The 25,210-nt window shown below is 65.2% G+C and overlaps 1 protein-coding gene across 27 annotated transcripts in view; it reads right to left on the reverse strand.

Moving 5' to 3' along the window:
• LOC475111 (maestro heat-like repeat family member 5) overlaps positions 1-25,210 on the reverse strand; it is a 26,601-nt gene continuing 1,391 nt past the window's right edge. The window contains exons 2-30 of one of the 27 annotated variants that reach the window (XR_005368849.1): positions 25,000-25,032; positions 24,702-24,843; positions 22,385-22,533; positions 21,277-21,450; positions 20,593-20,709; positions 20,122-20,241; positions 19,504-19,653; positions 19,259-19,381; positions 19,066-19,142; positions 18,355-18,490; positions 14,266-14,361; positions 13,669-13,773; positions 13,189-13,324; positions 13,022-13,116; positions 11,775-11,924; positions 10,960-11,114; positions 9,838-9,982; positions 9,342-9,526; positions 8,878-9,015; positions 8,569-8,680; positions 8,227-8,370; positions 7,597-7,773; positions 6,659-6,814; positions 5,302-5,424; positions 5,052-5,124; positions 3,755-3,857; positions 3,470-3,544; positions 3,071-3,207; positions 1-1,159 (exon numbers count right to left, since the gene is read on the reverse strand). Coding sequence is in view for 23 of the 27 variants with exons in the window: in XM_038555665.1 (XP_038411593.1) it covers positions 3,132-3,207; positions 3,470-3,544; positions 3,755-3,857; positions 5,052-5,124; positions 5,302-5,424; positions 6,659-6,814; positions 7,597-7,773; positions 8,227-8,370; positions 8,569-8,680; positions 8,878-9,015; positions 9,342-9,526; positions 9,838-9,982; positions 10,960-11,114; positions 11,775-11,924; positions 13,022-13,116; positions 13,189-13,324; positions 13,669-13,773; positions 14,266-14,361; positions 18,355-18,490; positions 19,066-19,142; positions 19,259-19,381; positions 19,504-19,653; positions 20,122-20,241; positions 20,593-20,709; positions 21,277-21,450; positions 22,385-22,533; positions 24,702-24,843; positions 25,000-25,008 (3,441 nt within the window). In the remaining 4 variants the exon portion in view is untranslated. Of the gene's footprint in view, positions 1,160-3,023; positions 3,208-3,469; positions 3,545-3,754; positions 3,858-5,051; positions 5,125-5,301; positions 6,815-7,596; positions 7,774-8,226; positions 8,371-8,568; positions 8,681-8,877; positions 9,016-9,341; positions 9,527-9,837; positions 9,983-10,959; positions 11,115-11,774; positions 11,925-13,021; positions 13,117-13,188; positions 13,325-13,668; positions 13,774-14,265; positions 14,362-18,354; positions 18,491-19,065; positions 19,143-19,258; positions 19,382-19,503; positions 19,654-20,121; positions 20,242-20,592; positions 20,710-21,276; positions 21,451-22,384; positions 22,534-24,701; positions 24,844-24,999; positions 25,033-25,210 lie in introns of those variants that run through there. The other 26 variants (XM_038555671.1, XM_038555679.1, XM_038555677.1 and 23 more) reach the window with 26 other exon arrangements.

Consider the following 25,210-nt stretch of genomic DNA (forward strand, 5'->3'; position numbering starts at 1 on the left):
CAACCACTGAGCCACCCGGGTGTCCCTGTTATTTTTATTTTTCTTCACATGACTTATTTCAATTTAAAAAATACTGCTGGGGTTGAGTTTTGCCAAGCGCACGCGAGTACCTGCAGAGCCCCGACCGCGACAAGGGGGGTGGGGTGGCCAGGGCGTCATTGGCTCTGCAGCTGCCGGGGTGCAGGGCCCAGTCCTCTGGGGCCTGCGGGGCCTTCTCCCCCTGCACCTCTCTCCCGCGCCCCCAGATTTGGCAAAGCACAGCTTCTTAACCGGAGAGAAGTCAACCCTAAAGATTGTGCCTTCGGTGCTAAACCTCCAAACTCGCCGTCCCCCCAACCCCCACGACCCCAACACCACCGACTGTCTCCTGTGTGACCTTCCAGATGTTTCCTAGTTCTGCGTTTTGCCTTCAGCTTGAGGACCCACTGGGATTGGCGCCTGTGACTGCTGAGGCCCCCCCTGGATTCCCTTTTTCCTCTTTGAAGGCGGGCGGCCGGGGGTCTGGCCACCTCCCCATGAGAGGACGGGCTCCCCCCACCCCCCGCCGAAGATCGGCCGCTGTGATCGGGCAGGTGCGTCTGGGCCCCCTGCTCTGTTCTCCTGACCCGTCGGTGCCCTTTTCCGCCAACACCTCACTGTCTCGACACTCTGTCCCTTTTCTGTCCCCGATTTCTCTACTGAGAGGTTCTGGTTTTGCGCCATCGCACCGCGTCTTGGGGTCACAGGCGTTGGCTCACTGTCTGAGGATTGAGACGGGTGTGCATCCTCCCGTCCCTGTGTCCTCACCCCACGGGACATCCGTGTTCCTTCGAGGATCAAGCCAGTCTGGCCTGCATCCTGGACGCGTGGACACCTGGCTGTGAGACTGGGTCCTACTGACGCTCCGCGGAGAATCTTGGCGGGGGGCCTGTCTTTGCAGGGCGTCAGGCCGGGTTCGTGCTGCCCGTCCCACCTTCTGTGAGCTGTGGTCCTAACATTCGCTCCGTCTGAAAATCCTTGCCCCATGGGGCGCCTGGGGGGCTCAGCGGTTGAGCATCTGCCTTGGGCCCATGGCGTGTCCCCAGGGTCCCGGGATCGAGTCCCACGCTGGGCTCCCTCCATGGAGCCTGCTCCTCCCTCTGCCTGCATCTCTGCCTCTCCGTGTCTCTCATGAATAAATCTTTTAAAAAAAGAAAGGAAATCTTTGTCCAGGCTATTGGGCTCTGTCTCACGTGTGCACAGGGGCAGGTCTACCCCCGTCCCAATCTCTCTGCCACCACCAGGCATCAACCTGCTCGCCGGCCTCTGCACGCCAGAAAGGCAGAGCGCGGAGCACCGTTTCGTTTACTGTGCATTTCCCACATGGCTAGTGAACGTCTGCACCCTTGCGCACACCTGTTGGCTCCGGGCGTCCCCCCGCTGTGGGAATGCCCTCTGGTCTTTGGGCCCCGTTCCTCTGTGGGGTGGCTGCTGCCTCCTGACCCCCACCGTCTGCTCCGCCGTGGGCAGCGCCCTTCACCCCACATGAGCCCCCCGGGGGGCGCTGCCCGCCTCTCTCTTCAGCTGCGCCTCGTCTTTGCAGGCCCCTGTCGGTGGCATCAACTGGGTCCATCCCCGCCTCGTGGTGCACCCACCCGACGCCGGTTCTCGGGGCCCTTCCTTGTCTCAGGTCCCCGAGAGATTCCGTCTTGAGGGCCCGGACGGTGGCCGACGCCTGCCCTGTGCACCCGGAGGCGCTGCGGGGGGTGGTGCCAAGCCAGCTGAGCTCCTCTCCGCCAAGACCGGTTATTTCCAACGTGACCACAGAAACCACTCGTCCTTCCTCTGCTCGTTTGTCCTGCAGTCCTTCCCGCGCCCCTGCCCCCTGCCCCCCAGGCCTCTGCTGCTCTGTCCACCTGTCCCTAAGCCAACACTCACTCTTATTTTACTATGTTTATTTTTTATTTTTTATTTTTCCTCCTCCACCGGCAGCCACGACTGACGGCACGTCTTAACCCTGGGGAAGAGCCCCAGGGCTCCGCTTGATGCGCACGGTGATGCGCGCAGTGCTCCCCATCGGTGTGGACGTGCAGCTCCCCCCAAACCTGGGGAGTCCCTAGTGATTCCCTGCGCAGCTGTGCCCCCGTCCGAGGTGCCACCCACGGAGCCTCTGAGATTCTAACGTAGCAACTCTATTTCCCCCAAAGCCCTGTTTGCTTCTTTTCCAAATTGGCCGGGCCATTCCTCGTGGTCTTTACCTTCGGCCGTTCCCGGTCGTCTGAGGAAGAACCTCCAGGGAGGGCCGCGGGGGACGCCACCCCCCCCCCCCCGCCCTGCCCGACACCTCACGGGCTTCACGTCCCCTGCAGACCTCTGGCCGCCACAGGCTCCAGCTCAGTGCCTTCCGGCCCCTGGGTGCGCACCAGCGGCCTCCTCCAGGCTGGCCTCTGGCTTGCCCCTCCCCACCACGCTGCCCTCAAGTTCCCGGCTGGAGTCTCCGGCTGGTTCTCAGGCCTCCGAACAGCTGCCGGGGTGCATCTGCACTCCTCCCCACGGGGGCCCGCGGCACCTCAGGAGGTTGAGAGCCCCGTCCCAGGCACCGGCTTACTCACTGGTCTGACTCACATCCACCAGGCGCTTACCCCATGCCCAGAACTTTCTGAGCAGCCGCGGATGCCATCCCCAGAAGAGCCACAGGGACGAGGGGGCCCGCAGGACGCAGCTGGAGGGCCCCCTCACCGGGGGCTGGGGCGGGAGGGGGTTAGGCCCAGTTGGAGGAGTGCTGGGGGAGAGAGGAGGCAGCGGGCCGGCCAGCCCAGGAAGGTGGAGGCCAGGTCCCAAGGGTCCCAGGGCCACGGGGGAGTAGGAGGAGAGGCTGGGGGTCTGGACCAGGGCGGGGCATGAGGGGAGACTAGCGGCTGGGTCGTGGGGAGCACTGGGGGGGCTCAGCACCAGCAGGCAGGGTTCTGGCTCACACGGCCGAGGTGCCCCCGGCCGACGACCCCAGGACTGAGAGCCTGGGCCCGCAAGGCCACAGGCCCACAGAGCGGCGGCGGCGGCACAGCTCGGGAGGCCACGGCGACCTTGGTCACGTTTAATAGAGAAATCTCACAGCCTGTACGCGGAGCCGGGCGCCGGTGGCCGGGTGTCACTGCCTCACGAACTTCGACAGTTCAGTGATGTCTTCCAGAAAGTTCTGGTAGAATCTGCGGCTCACGGAGTCTGAGTCCTTCTTCAGGACCTCCAAGTCTGCAGCAGAGAGCCCGGGGCTGACGGATGGGCCCCGGGAGGGGGGCAGGGGGGGGCAGCCTGCTGCGGGTGCTGAGGAGGGTACAGGTGGGGGGACAGAGGCCTGACCCAGGAGCTGTGTGGGGTGAGGGGGGGACACAGCCCTGACCTGGAACTGAGTCCCCAGGAGAAGACGATGCCCCGCCCTTGGGACAGACTAGTTGAGGGGCCTTAAGAGACGGGAGACAAAGAGGTCCCGTGTCCTTGGTCCCCGGGGGCTCACATTTCTTGAAGATTTTCAGGTCGCCCCTCTTCAGGGAAAAGCAGAGGTCGGTAAAGTAGTCCTGCAGGATGCCCCCTGGATCAGTGAGGGAGGCGGTGGGTACGGCTGCCCCTGCGGCCCCGAGGGAGCCAGCCCGGCGCGAGGGGCCCATCAGCGGGTGGGGGGGGGCGCAGAGCTGCGTCCGCTCAGCGACCGGGGCTGCACCACGGGCCCTTCCGGGCTGACCCCAGGGCGCGGCAGCGAGGGGCGCCAGGGAGGGGGTACACGGCCCCGGGCCGCACCTACCGATGAACTTCATGGCCATCCGCTTCAGGTTTTTGTGGGGGCTGCCCAGGTAAATCAACGCCTGCATGAGAAACTGGTGGTAGCTGCCGAAGTTGCTCTCCACCTGGGGAGGGGAAGAGATGGCCCGAGGCTCCTGGCCTCGCGAGCTGGCTCTGCCCCAGGCCCCGCCGCCCCGCAGTCCCAAGGCCATGACCCCCGCCTGGGTCCCTGGCTCTGCATCACCAGCTCCTCCCCCAGCGCACCTCAGGGCAGGGGGGAGGGGGGGACTGCGTCAAGGCACCTGGGACCTTCCCCACGGTCACTCCCCCAACAGTGTGCCGGGCGCCCTCCCAGAGCTCCAGAAGTCACCGGTCCCCCTCCCAGCTTCAGCAGGGGGCTCGGGCAGCAGAGCCCAGGCGAGGCAGGGGGTCAGGGATCCTCTGCGCCAGGGCTGGGTTCCCTTCGGGGGTGGGGCTGCCCTTCCCAGCAGGGGAGAGAGAGCTGCTCTGGATCCCAGGACAAACCCCCGAGGGAGGTGGCACGGGGGACGCACGCAGCCGGCTGCTGGGCCAACCCTTCTGTGGCTGCGTCCACGGAGCCTTTTCAGGGGTAGAACCCGCTTTGTTTCAGCGGCCAGGCCTGCTTCCCCTGGCTTTTGTGCCATTGGCTGCTCGGAGGATGAGGATGCCCCCCGCGCTCACGCACTGCGCGTGCCTCCGCCCCAGGCCACCCCGCCACAGGGAGCCCCGGGTCCTGCTGTGCGGCCCAGGCCAGGCTCCCCGAGGGGCGCTAACTCAGGCCGTGCCCCCCGACCATGGGCCCCCCGACACAACGACGTCCTGGAGCCCTGCCAGCCCCAGACAGCAACTGCTTCCTTTTGGGCAAAATTCCAGAATTCCTGGAAGGTGTGAAGATGGGAAAATCTCTGTAAACCCAGGACGCCTCCGCGGGGAGGAGCCGAAGGAGGGCCCTGGGGGGCGGCGGCGGGACTGCGTCCACGACCCTCCCCCAGCGTCCGGGCCGCCCCCAGGTCGCTGAGGCCGCTGGGGAAGGGCCCCACGCGGGTCAAGAAGTCTGTGGTGGACACAGAAGCACACGGAAACGGGTAAATCCACGAGTGTAACTTAGTCACAATAAGACTAGTTGAGGAAGTAGTAAGATGCCGACGGCAGGCACTCCTGCCGGCAGCCAGTGGCACACACGTCCCCGAGGGCGGACGTCGGGGGACAGAACCGAGCCGCACCCCACCCCACCCCCCGCCTCCAGGCAGGGCTCCTGGGTCCAGGCGGTGGGGGGGGGGGGTTCCCACGTGGTGCACCTGCTGGCCGTGAGCTCCGTGCCTCGCTCCAGGGGCTGCGGGGGCCCCCACCAAGCCGGCCTGCAGTCCACACCTGCTGGACGGAGTCCGATGCCGCCAGCGGGGCCTCCAGCATCAAACCCGTCCCACCCAGGTGCCCTTTCGAGGGTGTCAGGCCAAGCCAGGTCCCGGAGGCCCCTGAGCATGCACGGCCCCTGTCCACCTCTCTGGTGTCCTGGCCCCCCGGCCCGGGAGGGCGCTGGCGCCTTACCATGTAGATGAAAATGTCGTTCTCGGCACCGAGGCCATGGCCCCACGCCAACTTCCCGAACAGCTCCTTGCGGAACTCCCACTTGAGCAGGATGGCACAGCGCAGGAAGGTCAGCTTCGTCTTCTGTGGGAGCCACGCAGCGAGAGGCGGGGCTCAGCGCGCCCCATCACCAGCGCCTCCTCAGGGACACCCCAGGGAGTGTCCCTCTGCACGGAGGGTCCTGGGCCCTGCAAGGGCCCCACTCTGCTGTGGCCAGGCCAGGGGGAGCTGCCCCCGTGGGAGGAAGGAAGGGGTGCCCCACAACAGTGCCCTTACCCCATAAGCCCCGTGGGTGTTCTGCTCGGGGTCCCTCTGGCACCCCAGCCTCCTTCCTGGCCTGAGGGACTCTATCAAGGGCTGGGGGGCGGGCACCCAAGGAAGGACCACTGGCCCCTCGCTCACCCGTCCCAGAGCCACAGCCTTTAGGAAGTGTCTGTGCCCCCATGACGAGCAGAATGGTGTCTCCCAACATAACACCCAGGCCCTCAGCAGGTGACTGTCTGGAGGTGGGGTCCCCACAGGGACCAAGGCAATGGGGTTCCTAGGCGGCCCTGGGCCATCTGACTGGGGTCCTTCCAAGGAGCAGGAATCTGGACCACGGAGGGCACAGGAGGGCGCAGGGGCCCCGCCCAGGAGGGAGGCCTCGGGGGACCAGCCCTGCCACACCCCAAGGCCTGCGCTCAGACAGGCCTGTTCCCAAGCGGCCTCCCCGGTTGCTGAGCTGAGCAGGGACTGGCCCACCTGGTCCTCTCCCCAGGGCCCTCAGCTTCCTCCTAAGTCCACCTGCCGGGTGCTCGGGGCTCCATCCCCAGGAGACTGGGCCTCATCACAGGCCGAGGCACCTTCCTGCGCTCGTTCCTGCTGGCTCAGAGTGACCGTCCTCCGCTACCCGGGGGTCCTTGGCCTCGGGCCGCTCAGCCTAAGATCCCAGCTTCTGAGCCTTTATTTGTAGGCCAGCCTCCTCCAGGCAGCTTCCCCTGCTGACCTTGACCCTCTCCTCGGAACTTCCAGCTGCACCTGTCCACCTCCCACCCGGCGACACCCCTGCCTTCTCCTGGTCTCCCGTGCACCCCACCACTCATCCCTCCCTTCAGCCACATAGGCAGGCACTCGGCAGCCGCCTGGCAGAGGGTCCAGCGGGCTGGCTCCCGGTCCCACGGGTCTGGGGCAGGGGCAGACAGGAGGCAAGGGGCCCAGGAGCCCCTCTGGGAGAAAGAAACGGGACAGGGTGGCCTGGGGGGAATGCTGGGGGGAGTCACTAGAGATTGAGGGTGAGGATCGGAGGGGCAGGGCCCGGAGGGCGGGCGAGGGCACTCGCCATGACCACCGCGGGGCAGGAGTCCACCAGGTGGAAGAGCAGGGGCACCAGCGCCTGGAAGGCCTGCCTCTTCAGCGCCGGCCGGTACTTCTTGCCGCCGCTGTGCACCACGTCCCCGAACAGGGAGATGGCTCCGCCGCGCACTGGGGCCTGCTCCTGCGGGAGGAGGACCCGCAGCCGCTCCAGCTCGGCGCCCCCGCGCCCCCGCCCCCTCCCATCTTCCTCCCTGGCCCCTCATGTCCCGCCCTCTGCAGCTCGGGGGCGGTGGACTGCACCCCTGCGCCCCGTGCCGCGCTGACCTTGATGCCCGGGGCCCCCCACACCCCGGCACTGACACTCCGGCCTGTCTCACCAGTGGGGCTTGTCCCCGCGCCTCAGGCTACCCCCTTCAGTGGCTGCAGGCCTCCTACTCGGTGGGTCCCCGCTTCCCTCCTCAGTGGGTTCTCTGCGGGGCCTTGGAGCACGGCAGCCACCTGTCCACTCCCAGGCACACCCGCTGGGGGCTGGGGCGCAGGCCCTGCGCCGGACCTGCCACTTTCTAGCTCTGCCATCTGGGTGGGCCAGGGACCCTTGGGCTTCAGGGGCTTCGAGCTGGGGGTCATGATGGGGCCTCCCAACCGGCTGTCAGCTTGCGGGCTGCACCCCACCCCCTGCACCACCCACCCTGTGCTGGCCTCCCTGATGCTCTGGCCCCAGACACCTCCACGTGGCCCCGCCCTGACCCCCACCCCTGCCTCAGTGCCCTGCAGCCCCAGCTCCCCCACCCTCCCTCACTCCCTCTTCCAGGGCACCCCACCCCCCAACTCCCAACTCCAGCCCCCCATGTGGGGGAGCACATGGCTTGGGCAAGGTCACAGTGAGGCAGCCCAGAGGCCTCCCAGAAACTTCCATCCCACAGGCCAGGCTCCAGGCTCCCGAGCAGCTGCCCCAGCCCTCACATCCTCAAACAGTGACAGCAGGTGCTGGGCCATCCTGATGCTGGTGGCGCCGATGCCCTGGGTGCCCAGGCTGTGCAGGATGTCGCCCAGGATCTCCATCAGGCCCATGAGGTCCTGGGGCTCGGGCCCCATGAAGCTGTCCAGCAGCCCGGCCAGCTGATTGCGGAGCAGGACCACCTGCGGGGGGGCGGGAGGGGGGAGCCGCAGCCACTCCCTGCCCGCCCTGCTCCCCCCTCTGGGACGCCCTCTGCCTTCCGCACCTGCTCCACCCCCTCACCTCCCCAGCTCCGGGCCCAACCCGCCTCCCTCCACCTGCACTGTGGGGCATGGACGCATCCTTACAGGCCTGAAGGGCAAGACCAAAGACATCCCTGTCCAGCCAGGTGTGAGTCCCCCATGTGCCGGCTGGAGCAGGCACGGGCCCACCTAGGAGGCCAGAGTCCAGCCTTCCCAGGCCCCTCCAGCCCTGTGCACAACAGCAGGGTTTCCCACACATGCCCACCCTCTCCTGCCTTGGCCCGGCTTGCCTTCTCCGTGCACCCCTCCCAGCTGGACCCGCCGGGAGGCTCTCCTCGCATGCCTCCTCCTTGAAGCCTTCCGGGCACAAGAGCGTGAAGCCCCTCCTCTCACCTTCTTGGGGTCCATCAGGATGCTGGTGAGGCCCTTCAGGCTCATGGCGCGCACCAGCTGGTTGGGGCTGCTCAGGCCCAGGCTCAGGAAGTTGTCCATGGCTCTCCGGGACATGTACTGTGTGAGCTCTTGGCTGTTGAGAAACTGAGTCGGGTTGGCACAGTCAGCTGCAGGGGAAACCGGCCCGTGGCCCAGCACGAGGTAGCAGGTTAGACAATGGGAGCGCCTCCAGGCAGTGGGCACTACTGGAGGGAGGAGTGGAAGTCCCAGCCTCTGACCTTCTCAAGGGCCAGAGGACGGTGGTGAGGAGCAGGGCCAGGGCAGAGCCCAGGAGGGGCTGACCTCGGTGATGACGAGGATGGCCACGATGTTGTCCCGTTCCTCGGAGCTCTTGAGGGAGATGACGGCCTGCCCCAAGACAGCCTTGACCTCGCAGTCGTAGTGGGCCATAGCCCTGTCAGACGGGACGGGCCTGAGGCCTTCATCTTCGACCAGTAGTTCCCCCCAAGCTCCCTGCCCCCCTCCCCCACAGACCTCGCTCGCTCAGGGACCTGGCCCAGGTGAGGGAGTCTGGAGTGCAGGGCCCACTATGGGGTGTGGGGGCCCCTCGGGGATGCCGTCTGGGGCCAGGCCCCTCCAGGCTGTGCTCACCGAGCCAAGAGGGTCACCCCCTCCGTGTAGGTTTCCAGGTGCTCGAAGAGCTCCCAGCCTCTCAGCAGCTGGAGATAGGCAAACACCTCCCAGTAGTTGGTCGTCCAGAAGAGACCCTTGAGGGCCTCCAAGCAGGTCCTGGGGACACATGGGGGTGTCTAGGGGAGGTGAGTCAGGGCTCAGGGCCGGTCCCCTACCCTGTGCCCACCCTCGGGCCTGGGCCTGGCTGAGCTGCCGCCCGCTGAGCGCCCTCTGTGCCGGGATTCCGGGTCCTGCTGGCCTTGGGCTGCTGGGCCCCTGCTCCCCGCTGTGAACCACACGCGTCCGGGTGGGGCCGGAGTTCCTTCCTGTCCGGGTCCCCAGCAGGGGGTCCCAGGGGTGTGTGGAAGGAACCCAGGACAGGGCATGGCTTGGGGTCCTATGGGGCGTGGGGGCAGAGTCCCGAGGCCCAGTCAGAAGTCTACCTGCAGGGGCTGAGAGGCTTCACTTCCAGGCTGTCCTCCTGGTAGTCCGAGATGCCCTCCACCACGTCCAGCTCGAACAGGTAGTGGAGCTGTGTGAGCAGGCCCACCAGGATGCCCGCGAAGGCCCAGCGCACCGTGGCCTTGTACTCTCGTGTGTACAGGAGCTCATAAATGGTACCCAGGGCCTGCAGCAGGCAACGGGGCCAGACTCAGAGGGGCAGGTGCCTCCCTCGGGGGCTGACCCCAGTGAGCAGAGGAGCTGGAAGCAGCAACCACAGGGCGCCCCGACCTCCACCACCCCCCCACCCTGAGCCCAGGGCCCTGCTGTCCAAGCCTGGCTGGGGCATGGAGAGTCCCAGGGGCTCCCACTCTGGGGCTCAGCATCCAGAGCCCTCGGCTGCTTCTGCTGGGACCCTCTGCCTGCCAGGTCACCCTGGCACTACCCTGGCACCCACAGGGCCCCCATGACAATGCCCTTGGTGGGGAGGGTGCTCACCAGCAGGGAGATGAGCTCCGCCTGCTGGCTGAGCCTGACGAGCTCCTTGGGGGGCCGCAGTTTTAGCTTCATGTAGAGCAGCATGAGGACCTTGCGGGCCAGCTGGTTGTTGTTGGCGAGGGCCTTCCACAGGGGCAGCACCTGTCTGGGGAGTCAGGGAGCCCAGGCCCACCAGCTGGCTGGCCACACGGGGTGGGGGACTGGTGGGACGCAACCCTCAGGGCAGCAGGATGACCTGCCAGGCATGTGGAAGGGGAGATGCCCAGGCCCCACGGGAGCAGGGAGCCTGCCCTTCCTCGGGGGGTCCAGGAGGCTGTGTCCGATGGCACTGAGCTTCGGCCTCCTGCTCGAAGCCCTGAGCACAGGCTGGCTTCCCCTAATGTTGGTGCTTATTCCCACTTTGCCACAATCCCCTGCCATGTGACCCTCGTCCCTCCCCAGCTTGCTTCCTCCCTGGGGACATGGGGCTCACCCCTCTGGCGGCCTATGAACAGATGATCCCTGCAAAGTGGAACCTCACTGGGTGTGTCTCCCTGGGGAAGGAGGGGCTCATGGACCTGCACCCCTGGGAACTCTGCTCCCTGTCACGGGCCAGTGTGCCCCAAGATGCTCCCGGGGGCACGCTGGTCCCCCAGCACCTCTCAGACTTCAGAGTGCTTAGACTGTGACTTGTCCTCAGCAGCCCGGGGCCAGTCCGTGTGTGTCACGAGCTCCAGCCTCAGGCTACTGGGCCTCATCTGATGTCCTGAGGGGCCGTGTGTGGGCCCGGGCCAGCTGCAGGGGGCTGTTGGGGGCCAGTTAGGATTTCAGGTCACCCAGCTGACCTCCAGCCCCTCTACTGTTTGGCCTCTAAGGGCCTCTGAGCCTGAGGAACCCGTCCATGCTGAAAGCCCCCTTCCTGGGACTGCTGAAGCCTCCGCCCTAACCCCTCAGCCTGGAACAGCTCCGGGGACCACCCCCGCGCCCCCAGCCTGGCCTGGGTCCTGGAGTCTGGGAAGGAGAGGAGAGTTGAGCCAGTCTCGTGCACGCCGCTGCCTGCCCAGGGACAGTGTGTGGCCTGGGAGGGCAGACCGCAGATCAGGCACAGGTGTCCACCTCGGGGGTGTGGTGCAGTTGACCTACCTCTCAGAGGGGTGGCACAAGGACAGCATCACCTCGACTGTCTCCTGGGTGTGCTGAGTCCCCAGCACGGTCACAGCCTTCATCATGGTCTGCAGGATGTTCTTGAAGACGATAGAGGGCAGCTCCTGGAACAGGCCCTGCAGGATCTCGGCCACCTGCCCATGGGAGTGCAGGCCAGGAGAGGGCCTTGGAGCTGCACCCCAGCTCCCGCTCTGTCCCCTGCTGGGGCTGGAGTCTGCCTCCCCCACGAAGAGTCTCTCGAGCCAGTGATCCCCACCCCACGACATGGCATCTGGACACTGCCGGACCCGATGGGGCAGCAGGTGGGAGCGGCTCATGGCTAGTGCTGCCTGCCGCTGCCACAGCCTCACAACCCCCTTGTCCCAGTGAAAATGAAAAGTAGCCCCGAGGAGGGTTGATGGGCCTGGTGGCCCCTGAGAGACAGCAGTGTGTGTGTGGGCTGTGGACCAGATGAGCCAAGCCAGGTCCCGCGATTAGATCCCCAGGGGGCTGGGCGGGGCCGGAATCGGCTCCCCCACTGAACGGGGCTGAGTGAGGCTGAAGGAGCAAGCGGGGCGGCTGTGATCACCCCTGGCAGGGCCCTGGGGCATCACCGGGGCTCCGCCCCCCGACAGTGGGGCTGCGGGGTTCGGGCGCAGGAGCAGGGCTGTGCACTGTCGAGGGCTAGGGGCGCCCTGGGGCCCCACCGCCTCCGTGGCTCGGGGTGCCGTCTGCATGGGCCACGGGCGCACATACACACAGGAGCAACCGCGTGCACACGGACCCCCTCACCGCGCCGCCAGCCCGCTGCTCACCTGCTCCACCTTGATGCTTTGGTTCTGGAAGATCATGAGAAGCAGCTGCGAGGCCAGGTCACACTGCAGGTGGTCGTGGCTGCAGAGCCCTCCCAGGAGGGTGAGGATGAGCTGTGTATGCTGGGCCGGCGTCAGGCTCCTGTCCAAGGCCTGTGCCGAGGGGTCAGGTGAGGGCCCGAGGGGCACCTTCCCTGCTCTGCAGCTGCCCAGGCTCCGCAGCGTTGGGCCCAGGACGGGGGTGCGGCAGGGGCACTGCTCTTACCCAGAGGTCGAACGGATGCCAGGCGCGCAGACTTGCAGGGACCCCTGAGGGCCCTCCCCCCCCCAGCCGCCTTGGCTACAGGCTGCCAGCTGCCCTGCTCTGGAGATTGCCCTGGGGACGGGGGAAGTCAGCAGTTTTGTCCAGGGGCCAGTGATGACGCAGGTACAAAGGTCCAGCCCCTGCTCGAGGAAGGGGTGCGCTTCGTGCTTCCACGCCCCTGTGGTCAGGCTGAGACCCGCCCCCCGCCCCAGGCTCTTCCCTGCCCTGCCCGGCTCCCCTCACTCCCTCTTCCAGGCACAGAGCTTCGTCCTCATAACTGCCCTGGAACTCCTGTCTCGGGCTCTATTTCTGGGGACCCACCAGGACAGTGGGCTTCTGAGCCCCCAGGTCCCTGGGTGCGGCTCCCCGGGGACGTTCGTCTGCACAGAGGTCGTGAGGTATTGCTGCACCTGTCCCGGCAGGCCCGGGTGGGCTAGGGGTCAGGCCCAGTGACTCTCACTGGGAACAGCAGGGCAACCAAAGTGTGGAAGGGTTGAGCAGCCACCCCGTTATTCCAGGCGGGGCTGAGACTCGAACCCAAACCCTGGACTCTGAGTCCACCTTGAGGGCAGGGCCCGCTGGGAAAGCACGGGACTGAGCAGAAGCGGTAAGCGTGGGACGGTCCCGCAGGCCTGCTTGTCACCCCCGTGAGGAGCCACAGGGGAGAGGCCACAGGGTGGGGGGGTTGCCAAGGGGGAGACATGGATGAGAGCCTTAGACTCTGGCCTTCTGGTCATGGGTGGAAGGGTGCAGGCCCAGGCCTTACAGGGCAGAGCAGGAGGGCACAGTCCCGAAAGGAGCGTCCGCGCCCCGGCCCCACCTGACGGCTCCCCTGCGCCCGCTGTAGGATGGGCCGGTCGATGGGGGACCAGACGGGCCGCCCTCTGGCAGCAGCTGGCAGCCTGGTCTCCCATGTGCCCCTCCCCGCTCGGCCCTGAGCGCCCACCTTCACCAGGTTGTAGAACTTCATTTCTGACCGTCGGAGGGCCTTTGCTTCAAAGTTCTTCATTTTATTCAAATGCATGAACTGCCCCATGCTCCCTGCCGAGGGGTCACCAGGTCAGAAGCCCCAAGCCCCCAGCTGCCCGTCCCTAGGAGAGGCTCCTGGCTCACCCTTCTGCTGGATCAGAAGCTGCAGGAGGAGGTAGATGCATTGGCGAGAGTGGCTCTGGGTGACCGGGTCCCTGTCCCGCCACAGCAGCATCAGCAGGCCGATCTGGTGGCCCAGCATGGAGGGGGTGGCCTCGTCCTGCGGCAGGGCGGGCAGCGGTGGAAGCCTGTGCTTGCACATGCCCCTGCTGCCCACCGGCCTGTGCCCCGGCCTGCGCTCACCCTCAGCCACACCCTGCCACCCGGTCTCCGTCCCCATCTCCCTTCGCGGCTCTGCTCCCCGGCGGCCTCGCCATCGCCATCTCCCCAACCACCCGCCCTACTGAAGGTGGCCTCCGTCCCGGGAGCGGGGGCACCCCAGGGCCCTCGTCCTGTCCCCCAGCACGGGGCCCAGCGGCCCAGAGGCAGGGGCACCCTGCCGGCTCTGTGCTCCTGTCCTCACCCAGGCCCGCCTGCCCCCCGGGGTGCCGTGGGGCCACTCACAGTGAGTTTCACGTAGTCCACCACGTACTTGAGAAGCAGGAAGATGGTCTGCACCACCCGCTTGCACTCGTGGCTCTTGTCCGACTTCAGCCAGGGCTCCGTGTGCTGCGACGGGGAGAGGAGGCCCAGGCCCCGTCAGCCCCGTGGACCCATCCCCGCCGCTCAGACGCAGCCTGGGACGCGGCCCTTGGGTGTGAGTGATGGTAGGGTGAGGCCCGGGTGAGGCCCGGTCTGGGACCATGGGTGAGGCCTCCTCAGTGACCCGGGTCGCCCTGGCTTTGCCGCAGCAGCCGTGGAAGCCAGCAGAGGGAAGCCAGGATGCTTGACGGCAAGAAGAGCCCGCAGACCCCCTGAGTCTGTTCCTCCCTGCCCTCGGGGTGCCAGAAGCTGAGGTCCGCGGGCCGCTTTAGCGTTTCTGACACCCCCACTGCTGCCTTTGTAAGAGATGACACCCCCAGAGCACCTGGGTCGGCGGTGGGGGCAAAACTGCCCTCTTGCCACCCCTGGACACGTGGGGCCCACCCTGAGGGGAGTCCAAGGCCAGGGTCAAGGGGCGCAGGGAGGCCATTCTGCACCCCGTGGCACCCCAACCCTCACCTGCAAGAGGAAGCACATCTCATCCATGCTCTTGTTCTCAGAGATGAAGGTCTGGAGGAGCAGATCTAGCGCCTGCATGGACTTCTGGTACAGCACCTGACGGGACAGACAGTGGCCTGGCGTCATGCCACCAGGTTGGCCTGCGGTGCCTCGGCACATGGTCCACGTCTCCCGAGGGGCCCGGGGAACCGTCCCCCGCGAGGGCTCGGCCACTCCTCCCTGCAGGGCCCAGTCCTCACCCAGACCGCACCCTCATGCTGCCAGGCCCAGACGTCGGGTCTGTCCCCACGAGCCCAGGGGGGCGGGAGCCTCACGATCCGACCGAGCTCTGGATGCTCCCGCGGGCACACTGCCCCACCCTGGGCTCCTCGGGCCGCACCCCTAGGTGTTCCTCCCAGCTCGGAAACTGAAGCCAGAAAGCACTTTGAACTGAGTGACCGTGAAACCACTGGTCAGACGTGATCATCTCCGTGCATAGCAAAAGCGTTTGACAAGGTCCGACATCCATCCTCATCAACATGCTCAGCAAACCGGAAACGGAAGAGAACTTTCTCAACCTGACCAGGAGGGTGGAAGGACCCACGACAAGCACAGCGACCGACCTCCTGACGGTGAAGGTGGGTGCGTCCCCCCGGACCAGCCCAAGGGCGTCGTCAGCTCCCGCTGCTGGGCGCTGGGGGAGACAGAGCGGCTTTGCCCACGGAGGAGAAGGAAGGAGACGATTCACTAAGGTCACGTCTAAGACCCTGGGGCCTCTACACAAGGCTCCAAAAAGCTACTAAGAGGCTCAGCGAAGTTTCGGGAAGGTACTAGATCCACGCAACGGAAGTCAACTGTGTTCCTGTATGCTAGCAACGGACAGGCGGAAACTAAAATTTTAAACATTATTGGCAATATCAGAAAAAATACAAAACATGTAGGGAAGAATTTGACCAAAGACGTGCCTACGCTGTACGCAGACGGCGGGGGAGCCCTGTGAGGGGCCCGGAGAACCTCACTGAGCCGAACGGTGCGGCGAGCTCCTGGATGACACGACACAATGATGTCAGAATGTCGGTTTCCCCCAAATCGACCCATAGATTCAGTGTGACCCCAATCAAAATCCCAGTGTGCTGCTTAACAGAGGGTGACTGGCTGGTTCGGACATTCACGTGGAAATGCACAGAACCTACAACAGCAAGACTCTCTCTCCCGCTGCTCCTGCCTCCTGCACTCTTTCTCTCTCTCAAATAAATGAATACATCTCACAAAACGAAAAAACAGGGATCCCTGGGTGGCTCCATCTGCCTTTGGCTCAGGTCGTGACCCCGAGTCCTGCGTCGGGCTCCCTGCATGGAGCCTGCTTCTCCCTCTGCCTGTGTCTCTGCCTCTCTCTCTCTCTCTCTCTGTCTCTCATGAATAAAAAAATTAAAAACAAACAAAAACACCAAGAAACATGTCAATAGGCCCACGGGAAAGAATAAAGAGGCCGGAAACGGAAGCAGATACACGACCAGTAATTTCCAGAGGTGCAAAGATGACCCAGGAGAGAAGGGATGGTCTTCGCGACCTGTAAGCTGGGACCACCTGTAAGGTGGTCCTGGGACAGCCCGGCGTCCACATGCGAGAAGCTAAACTTTGGTCCATTTCATTCAGCACCTAGGAGCTCAGAACAGGTCACGGACTGAAGGGTAAAACCTACGAGACAAATCTTTGTGTCCTTGGTTTAAGGAGACAACGCCTTGATTCGACACCAAAAACACGATCCATGAGAAAGAAATAGATAAATTGAACTTCCTCGAGATCCCCAACGTCCCCTCCTCAGGAAAGGCTATTTCTTCATAAAGACAATAGGAACCTAAGCCACTGATTGGAAGCAGGTAGTTTCAAATCACTGTGCGGGGGTGGGGGTGGGGATGGGGGGTGGTTGGGTTCTAGAAACTCAACCAAACAAGTGATGCGGTTTAGGAACAAGGTTTGAACAGACGCCTCCCCAGGGAGGATGTACAGATGGTGAAAAGCACGTGCAAAGATGTTCCACATCTTAGCCGAGAAAGGACCTTTTTTTTTAAAAGATTTTATTTATTTATTCATGAAAGACACACAGAGAGAGGCAGAGACTACTAAGCAGAGGAAAAAACAGGCTCCAGGCAGGGGGCCTGATGCGGGACTCGATCCTGAGACCGCAGATCCCGCCCTGGGCCCGGGGCAGGTGCTCAACCGCTGAGCCCCCCAGGCGTCCCGAGAAAGGACATTTTAAGCCGCCACCAGACACCACCACGCACCCACTGGAGTGGCCAGACTCTAAGAGCCGCTACACTGTGGGGCGACCAGGGCGTCCAGCGACCTGGGGCTCTCTCAGCCGAGCGGGTGGCGATACGACCGGCGCGGCCAGCTTGGTTTGGACGGCGGTTTGGCAGGTTAAACATGCGCCTGCCTTGTGACCCGGACGACCCAGTCCTGGGTATTTCCCCCCCAAATCAAAACACAGTCAGTACAGGGACCCACACACAGACATGCACGGCGGCTGTATGTATCGTAGTAGCCCAGCCTGGGAGCATCACGACGCCCCTCGTCCAGTGAGGACGCCGGACACGCGGGAACCCGGACAGACACGGCTCCGCAGCAAAGAGGGACGCGCCGTGCACACGAGCTGCGGTGGAGGCGCGTCTCCGAACCATTGTGCTGAGTGCGACGAACCCGGGCAAAACAAGCGTGTCCCCGTGTGATCGCACTTATACAGAGTTCCAGGAGACGCAGGCTGTGACGACGACAACAGCGAGGAGAGGGGTTCCACGGTGGCGTGAGGAAGCTTTGGGGGGTGATAAGCATGCTCATCGTCTTGATTTGGGGGATACTTTCACCAGTAGAGGTTGCAACGTCTAGAACCGTCCACTTTGTGCGCGGTTTTGTGTGTGTGGCGGTCGGCTTCCCGTGGTTCATCCATCCTGTGGCCTCACTTCTCCTGCCCTGGTCCGTCCCTCCCGGGACTGTGCTCCCGTGACGTGTTAGACTCGGGGACCCCCAGGCACCCAGTCCCGGCTGCTGGCCACTCAGGACCCGGCCGCCAAGCTTCCGTCCCCTCACAGAGGGCCACCCGTGGCCAGTGACTGGCCGGGGGCCTGGCGGGGTGATGCTCTCGTGGAATGGCCTGGGCGCCAGAGCTCCCCAGCGGGCAGCCGAGACTTCCCCGCGGTGACCCCACCCTGCCCTCTCGGCTCCCCACGGCCTCCCTGACTCTGAGCTCACAATCTGCTCCCTGGGAGCCCAGCCCCTGCTGCGTCCTGTCTCCAGGCGGGTCTCCGTGTCCTCCTGACGAACCCCCCCACCCCGAGCAGGAATGTGTGTGGCTCGTCAGCGCCCCGCTCAGCGCAGCGCAGCACATGGTGGGCACGACGGCTCCCTGCCTGCCCTGCTTTGTGTTCGTGGGACCTAACCTAAAGTCCTTGAGAAAAGTGGTTCTTGGGGGACCCTGTCACCCAGGCCTCCTGTCACTGCGCACTGGAAGGCCACCAGGACTCTGGCGGGGTTCCCGTGGACGGGAGCCCTCAAGCCCGCACTCTGGGCATGGCCTTGTGACCTGCCTGCCTGGTGGCACGTGGGTGGATGTGTGTCTCTGCCACCCCGGGGGGACAGTGTGTGGTGCAGGCGGGGAGCTGGGTCACGCTGGGCCTGATGGGTGGGGATTGGGGCCGCCCTGTCCGCACCTCGCAGGCCGTGTTTGTTAAGGGCTGCAGGAGCCCGTGAGTAGGCAGCTGGAAGCTGCACACGTTTGGGGGGCTTGGGGGAGTGCTTTTGCGCCCTAGTCCCATCTGAGCCACAAAACATCAGTGGGCTGCGTGGACACCAGACCCCATCAGAACTCAAGACGCAGACTTTTCCAGAGTGAAGACAGGTCTGTGGTAAAGTCGGGTGAAAGCTGGGCTGGGCCAGGGTCCTCTCTCCTGGGCTCCCTCATTCTCTCCCGCAACAAGGGCTGGACAAGCCAGCCCAGCCCCCAGCCCCCAGCCCCCAGCCCCCAGCTCCCAGCCCCCAGCCCCCAGCCCCAGCCCCAGCACCCAGCACCCAGCACCCAGAGACGGGAGAGCAACGCCCAGAACAGGCGGTCACCATGACGTCCGGGGCCAAGTCCAGCGGGGGTAAGCAGCTCTTCAGCATCTCCATGGGCGGGAGCATGTACAGGCTCTGCAGGCAGGTCTGCAGGATCCTGGACTTGACCACGGGTTTGAGGCTGGGCTGCAGCTTGCTGGAAGAAACACGAAGACTGTGGACTCGTCACAGAGCCCAAGGTCCAGGAGTGAGAGACGTGGCTCGAACAGGTCTCCTGCAGGGAGACGGTTTCACAACTTAATATGTGGAAGTGGGTCTGGATTCCAGGCAGGACTGAGACCCTGGCTTGGTGCGGGGATGCTGTTGTCCCCAACAGGGAAAACAGAGCTCGTGTGGGCTGGGGGAGGCCACCCCAATCCATTCACGTGGGTTTACTGACATTTATTTGTGAGAAAACTTAGGAATTATTCTGTGGTCAGTGTCAGCTCTGTTAATGGGATCAGGGGTCAGCCTGTGAAAAAGGTCAGGGCTCAGCGTGTGACCAGGGTCAGGGCTCAGGGTGTGACTGGAGTCAGGGTCACGGCGTCCCCGTGGTAACAGCCCGTCTCAGATGGGAGCGAGGCCATCTGTCCCTGACCATATGTGACGTGGCTTCAGCAGGCCTGCCCCACACTGTGGCCCCTTTGTCACACCCCTTCCCCGCACGCATAGGCTCCCACCGCACACACAGAGGACTTGGCCTGTCTGTTCCTGGAGCCAGAGGGGAGTTACCTGAGCTCCATGATGACCAGTATGATCTTCTGCCGGAAGAGTGTGGCCAGGAAGTTGGGCTCCTTCTGGAGGATGGCCTGGGGGGGTCAGAGCAGGAGGTGCTCGGCGGCAGCTCGGGCCCAGCTCGATGTCTCCCCGTCGCCCTGGCTGCCCTGGACGCCCCTGCTGGCGGGTCCCCGTGCGAGCCCCTCACCAGGAGACACTGGATAAGCTCTGGTATCTGTGTGAATCTGTATCTCCGGGTGCTGTGCTCCTGCTTCAGGGCTTTCACAAGCATGACGGCCGCCGAGAGGAAGCTGGTTTCCAGGATGTTGTCCTGCCCGCGCAAATCAGGACAGCCTTAGCGGGGGTCCCTGGCATCCCGCCCCGCGGCCTGGCGCCCCCCACCACCACCAGAGGACGCCCGCACCCCCTGCTGCCGGGCGGGGCAGGGCTCACGTAGCAGCTGCAGGAGAAGTAGTAGACCATCCTGGAGATGACGTTGTCCACCCAGGGCAGGATGCGCTCCCCGGCGTGCAGGGCCATGTGCCCGTAGCAGAGCAGGGAGGTGCTGCTCACCCACCTCCAGTGCACGTCGGTGTACGGCTCCTGCCGACGGGGCGGGCGGCCTCTGGGGACTGTGCCCTGTGCCCTGGGTTGGGATCCCGTTCCCAGGCCCAGCGCCAGCCCCCCACCCCGTCCCGAAAGCCCCCCCTCCCCCGCCCCTCTAGCGGGAGTCGCCGCTTCTGCAGGCAGTGCCTCTCGCTCTTCCCAGCGCGGTACCTACGACTAGCAGAACGAGGGCACCCAGGCATCCCCCCCAGGGCGGGTGCCCAGGTGGGGAGCTGGAGGTGCAGGCCACGCCCCGCACCCTGAGGCCGAGCCGGCCCACGGTTCCGGCCATCAGCCCCTACAGAGGCTGTGGATCTCATGTGTGGGGCCCCAGGGACCAGGCTCACAGGTGCCTGCCCCCTGGGGAGGTGGGCAGGGCAGGGGTCACCCGCACAGTTCCAGGGAGCGAACTGAGGCTCGGAGTGCCTGGACGACAGTCTCCAGGTCCCAGGCCGCCCTCCCTACCTGGTAGTCCGGGGACGTGCATGCAGTCCTCAGGACCCTGGTGCGGCCCAGGTGCTCCAGCGTGGCCCACACCTCCTGCAGGTGCGAGGACGACGCTATGCCGCTGGCCACTGCCATGCCCTGCCGGCCAGAAGAGCCAGTGAGCTGGGCCCCAGGTGGCAGTGGGGGACGTGGCCTCTATCCCCTGCCCCCTCCTCCTGAAAGCCCTACAAAGGTTGGCGGGTGAGGCCCGCTCCAGCCCTGAAGGGCGTGCACCCCACTGGGGCCACCGGGTCAGGATGCAGCTGGGACGTGGCTGAGGACGGGATGCGGCCCCGCGGTGATCAGGGCAGCGCTGGGTGCTGAGGGAGTCACCAAGTGGTGGCATCAAGGGCGGAAGGGCCCCCACCGTCAAGTAGCAAAGTCCACGCCGCGGGCTCGGGCGTCCTGGGGGCTGGGCTGAGGGGCTGGGGGCGCGGGCTGCGGGCGCACCTCCCGCTGGCCGGCCGTCTGGTGCGACAGCTCCAGGAGGCGCATCAGGTGCCTTCTCACCAGGTCGCTACTGGCACACTCTCTGAGGATCAGCCCATAAACCAGGAAGAGGAAGGCCTGGGAGGAGGAGCAAGGACAGGTGTCCCCGGCGGCCAGGGAAGGGGCAGCCCCGCGGCGGGTGTAGGGGGAACCCCTCCCGACCTGCACAGCCCCTGCCCTGGGCCGCCGTGCCCCTCCCCGCCCGCCTCGTGTGGCTTCTTTGCTGGGCCTGGGCCCCAAGCTTTGCGGCTCCCATAGGGCAGCACCCAGGCCCTGTGCCCTGGACAGGCCCTTGAGTCCCGACCCCACGTCGTGTGGGTGCAGGAGGTGCCCCCGGGGTCACCCAGGAATCCCCGTTGGCTTTCTCTCGAGGATACTGAGCGGGTTTCCTGGAGCGTGATGCCCACTGCGCGCAGGCCCTGCCGCCCTGGCCTCACCCAGCAGGCTGGTAGCCCACGCTCAGCAGGCGTGACGTGGCCCCCGGGCCCCCGTCCCCTTGTGGTAAAGGCACCCCTGCTGCCTGTCCGCCAGGTCGCGCACCCAGAGCTTCGGGTCGCAGCAGCCACACGCTCCGCCGCCGGCAGAGGCTCGTGGGCGTCTCTGGGCACTCGTGGGGACGCCCGGGCATGCCGCCCAGCCACTGACCTTCTCCACAGGCTGCTGGGGTTCCAGGTTCAAGGGCGCCAGCAGCTCCCGGATGCCAGGGTCGGCCACCTCCTTCCAGAGGAGCTGCAGACAGAACACAGTGCTCGGGCCCCAGTGACCTGCCCGGGGGAGCTGGAGCCCGAGTCCACTGGAGCCCCCGGGGATGGTGATCACCTGTGGGTGTCAGAGAACACAAGCTACTCCCGGGGAGGTTAAGGAGAGATTTGGGGGTGCCCCCCACCAGGGGGCTCACTCAAAGTGTGATTCCGGCCAGGCCGACCTGCGGCCCCTACCTGCAAGACACAGGTTGCACCCCTTAAACTGGCTGGTGAGCCCATGATGCCTGGCCCTGCGGCCTACCCTGAGAGTGCTCCCCAACCCTGCCCGGCCACCGTCCTGCTGGCCCCAGGGCCTTTGCACGGGCCTTTCCCACCGGCTGGGTTTCCCTTCCTCCCCAGTCTGAGCCAGGGTCTCCGAGGACGGGCTGGCCCTCGGCCAGTTTCCAGGGCCCCGCAGCTGAGCTCTGTGGCCTTGGAGCCGGGGTCCCTCTGGGGTACACGTCCTGCCGTGATCCCTCCTGCTCGATCCCATCTGGCAGCCCCACCCCACCCCCTCCGGATTATCTGGAGCAGGAATGGGGAGGACCGGGGGCAGGATGGCCCTGCCCCACCCAGCCCCGTGGCCCCGCACACCCCCCACCCTGGGGTAGCTCAGGCCCTCAGAAGACAGAGCAGGGCCTGGCCCCCACAATTGCAGGGGCCTGAGCTGGAGAGCCCTCTGCATCCCCCCAGGTTGGGAGGGCCCCGGCTGCGATGCCACCCTGTCCCTGCAGCCCCCAAGGCCGAGAGGTGGAGGCAGGCTATGTGTGGCTCCGTGGGGCTCTGGGCACTGAACACCCCTGGCATGGTCCCTGGGTCCCACCTGCCCCCCACTCGTGTCCCAGAGACTTCCTGCCTTCTGGCACCTTCTGCCACACGTCCCGGAAGGTCAGGGGCTCAGGGACCCGGAGGCCAGTGGAGGCTGAGAGGCAGTGTGGGTCCCGGGGCCCCGGGGTGGTGGAGGGTGGCATCCTGCTGGGACGAGCGGGGGAGGGGGGGCCAGGCCCCACCTGGGTGTGCTCCTCGATGCGGTGCTGGATCGCCTCCAGCACTCTGCTCCTCTGCGAGTCTGACATGGCCCTGATCTGGCCCAGGAGCTCTTCCTCCCACGGTGATCTGTCACCCAGGGACTCGTCCAAGGTCGCCCTGCCCGGGTGACCTGCAGAGGACAGACAAGCAGCCCTGCGCTGGGGGCGCCCCTACACCTCTCAGCTCCTGCCCTGGCCGGGCTCCACACCACTGTCTTTGCAGTGCATCTGCGGGGAAACCGTGGGAGAGCAGCCAGGAGGCTGCAAGCATGGGACGGGGGAGGGCAGAGGCCACTGGGGCGCTGGGACACGGCCCTGGGCACAGCCGCCTGCAGATGCCAGCCAGCCTGGCGGAGGCGGAGGGAACGCAGCTCACGACAGGAGCACAAAACTCCAGCCCAAGACAACGGAGTCCCGAAGCTCATGGTTTGGAAGAAAAAACAAAACAAAAAGAAGAAAAAGAAAAAGAAAGAAGAGGAGAAAGAAGAAGAAGAAGAAGGAGGAGGAGGAGGAGGAGGAGGAAGGGGAGGAGGAAGGGGAGGAGGAGGAGGAGGAAGAAGAAGAAAAAAGACTAGCCAGGGTCCCTACTCACAGCAAAATCAAGAGCAGGCTGTTACAATATTTGAATTTCCAAACAACAACTTAAATATACAGAGCAGACTGGGCTTTGTTTTTTTTTTGTTGTTGTTGTTGTTTTTGTTTTTTTTTAATTCATGAGACACACAGAGAGAGGCTGAGACCCAGGCAGAAGGAGAAGCAGGCTCCCTGCGGAGAGCCCGATGCCGGACTCGATCCTGGGACCCCGGGGTCAGGCCCTGAGCCGAAGGCAGAGGCTCAACCACTGAGCCACCCGGACGTCCCTGGGCTTTGTTATTAGGAATCCCGGAGTAGAGAAGGGCTTTCTAAATAGGACACCAGGGCAGAAACAAAGGGAGAAGAGTTTTAGGGTTCGTGGCCCCGACCCGGGGCGCAGTCTGCACGGCCGGCCACGCGGCGACCCCTGAAGAGATCTCTGCCGTGGGCACAACAGCTCAGACTGACTGTCCGGGAAACAACTCGGTGTCGGGAGAGGCAGTGGAGGCGCCCCGAAGACCCCGTGGCCAGCAGAGAAATGGGAAGGCGTGCACCCCCCTCCCGCCCACCAGTGATAAAGGAGACGCAGAGTAAAAGCACAAGGACCTAGGACTCGAGCCAGCGAGGGGGAAGCTGGTCTCCCCCCCTGGGGCCGGGGCAGGGGGTGGGAGGTGGGGTGGGGGGTGGGGAGAGGGTTCATCTTGAAAGGTAATTTAGCAACAGGTCTCAAAAATAAGTAACAATAGTGTTCAGGCCAGCCGGGCGGGCTTCCTCTCTCGTACACTCAATGCAGCCTGGAGCCTTTGGTAAAACCGAGGCGTCCGGGCTTCCGGCGGCCTGAGGTAACCAATACTTCTCTGATCAGCCGAGAGGGGCGCGCGGCCAGCACCCGCCGGGAACGGACACAAAGTCAGGTCTGGGGTCGGGCGCCTGCGGGCCCCGCGCTGCCCGTCCGCCCCAGACCTCACGCCCTCCCGGCCGCGCGCGCCCCACGGCCCCCGGGCCTGCTGGTGTGTCCCAGTGTGTCCCACTCGGGGACCCCCACCCCCCTGACACCCGGAGCCAGGGTCACTGCTCAGAGCGAGGGCCAGGCCCAGGCTTGAGCTGCTGGTTAGGCGACCTCCCTGCTGGCGCGGCCCGTGGACCTGTCCGTCCACCCTTTTGTTCCTTGGTTCAATCAGTAGAAGCTTCTTGAGCATCTACCACTCACCAGGCATGGGAACCACAAATAAACCCAAAATGCTCCTGTTTACCACACTCTCGAGGGGTCTGTGCCTCCAGGGCAGGTGGGAGCCCCCCCCACCCCTGCCTCATGGGGCTGCAGGAGGGGCAGCTGGAAGGAGAACGCCAGGAGCTTGCTGCCCGGCGGCAGGTGGTGCCCGCCCCACCCCCACCCGCACCCGCTCCCAGGAGGCCGCAGACCCCGGTGTCGTCTGGGTGCAGGGGCAGCTGTGGCCTCTCGTGGTGCTGCAGGCGGGTGGGGAGAGCAAGGCTCTGAAGCAAGCCTCGCCCGCTTGCAATGGCTCCAGACATTTCCGAAGTTTCTGTCAGGTGCCAGTGGAGCCGTCCCTCCACCCCCAGCAGACACGGCAACCCGAAGCAAGGCCCCCAGGGAAGAGGTGTGCTCCAGGCCTGGAGGACCAGGACAGTGCCATCCAGGGACAGCCCAGCAGGCCCTTGAGGGCCCTGGACCCCGCACCCCCAGCCCCGAGCCCGCCCTGCTCACCGACATCCCGCTTCTGTTCCTCTGTGGGCAACAGGCAGGTGGACCTCCACTGGGACCCATGGAAGCCGTCGCTGGGTGCAGCCACCATGGACAGGCTCTCCTGATGGGAGCACAGGTCCTGGGGGGCAGGGGCGGGACCACACTGGCCCCCCACCTCTGTCAGGCATCCCAACTCTGCTGGGCCCACCACCCCAACCAGGCACCCCAACCTTGCTGGACCCCCATCTCGGTCAGATACCTCAACCCTGCTGGGCCCCCCACCCCGGCCAGGCACCCCAACCCAGGCTGGGCCCCCTACCTCGAGCATGCAGCCTCACGAGCTCCAGGTGACCTAGGGAAGGAGGGACAGATTAGGTTCCTACTGTGAGCTGATGTTCAGGGCCCCCCATCCTTACCAGGCCCCCCTCCCTGGAGGTTCTGGGATTCCGTATCCACACTGTCCGTACCAGCACATCCCAGGGACATTGCAGAGGGGCCAAAGGGGCTTGACCCCTGTGGCCTGGGCCGGG

The sequence above is a fragment of the Canis lupus genome, chromosome 13, assembly GCF_011100685.1.
Source record: "Canis lupus familiaris isolate Mischka breed German Shepherd chromosome 13, alternate assembly UU_Cfam_GSD_1.0, whole genome shotgun sequence".
Lineage (NCBI taxonomy): Eukaryota > Metazoa > Chordata > Mammalia > Carnivora > Canidae > Canis > Canis lupus.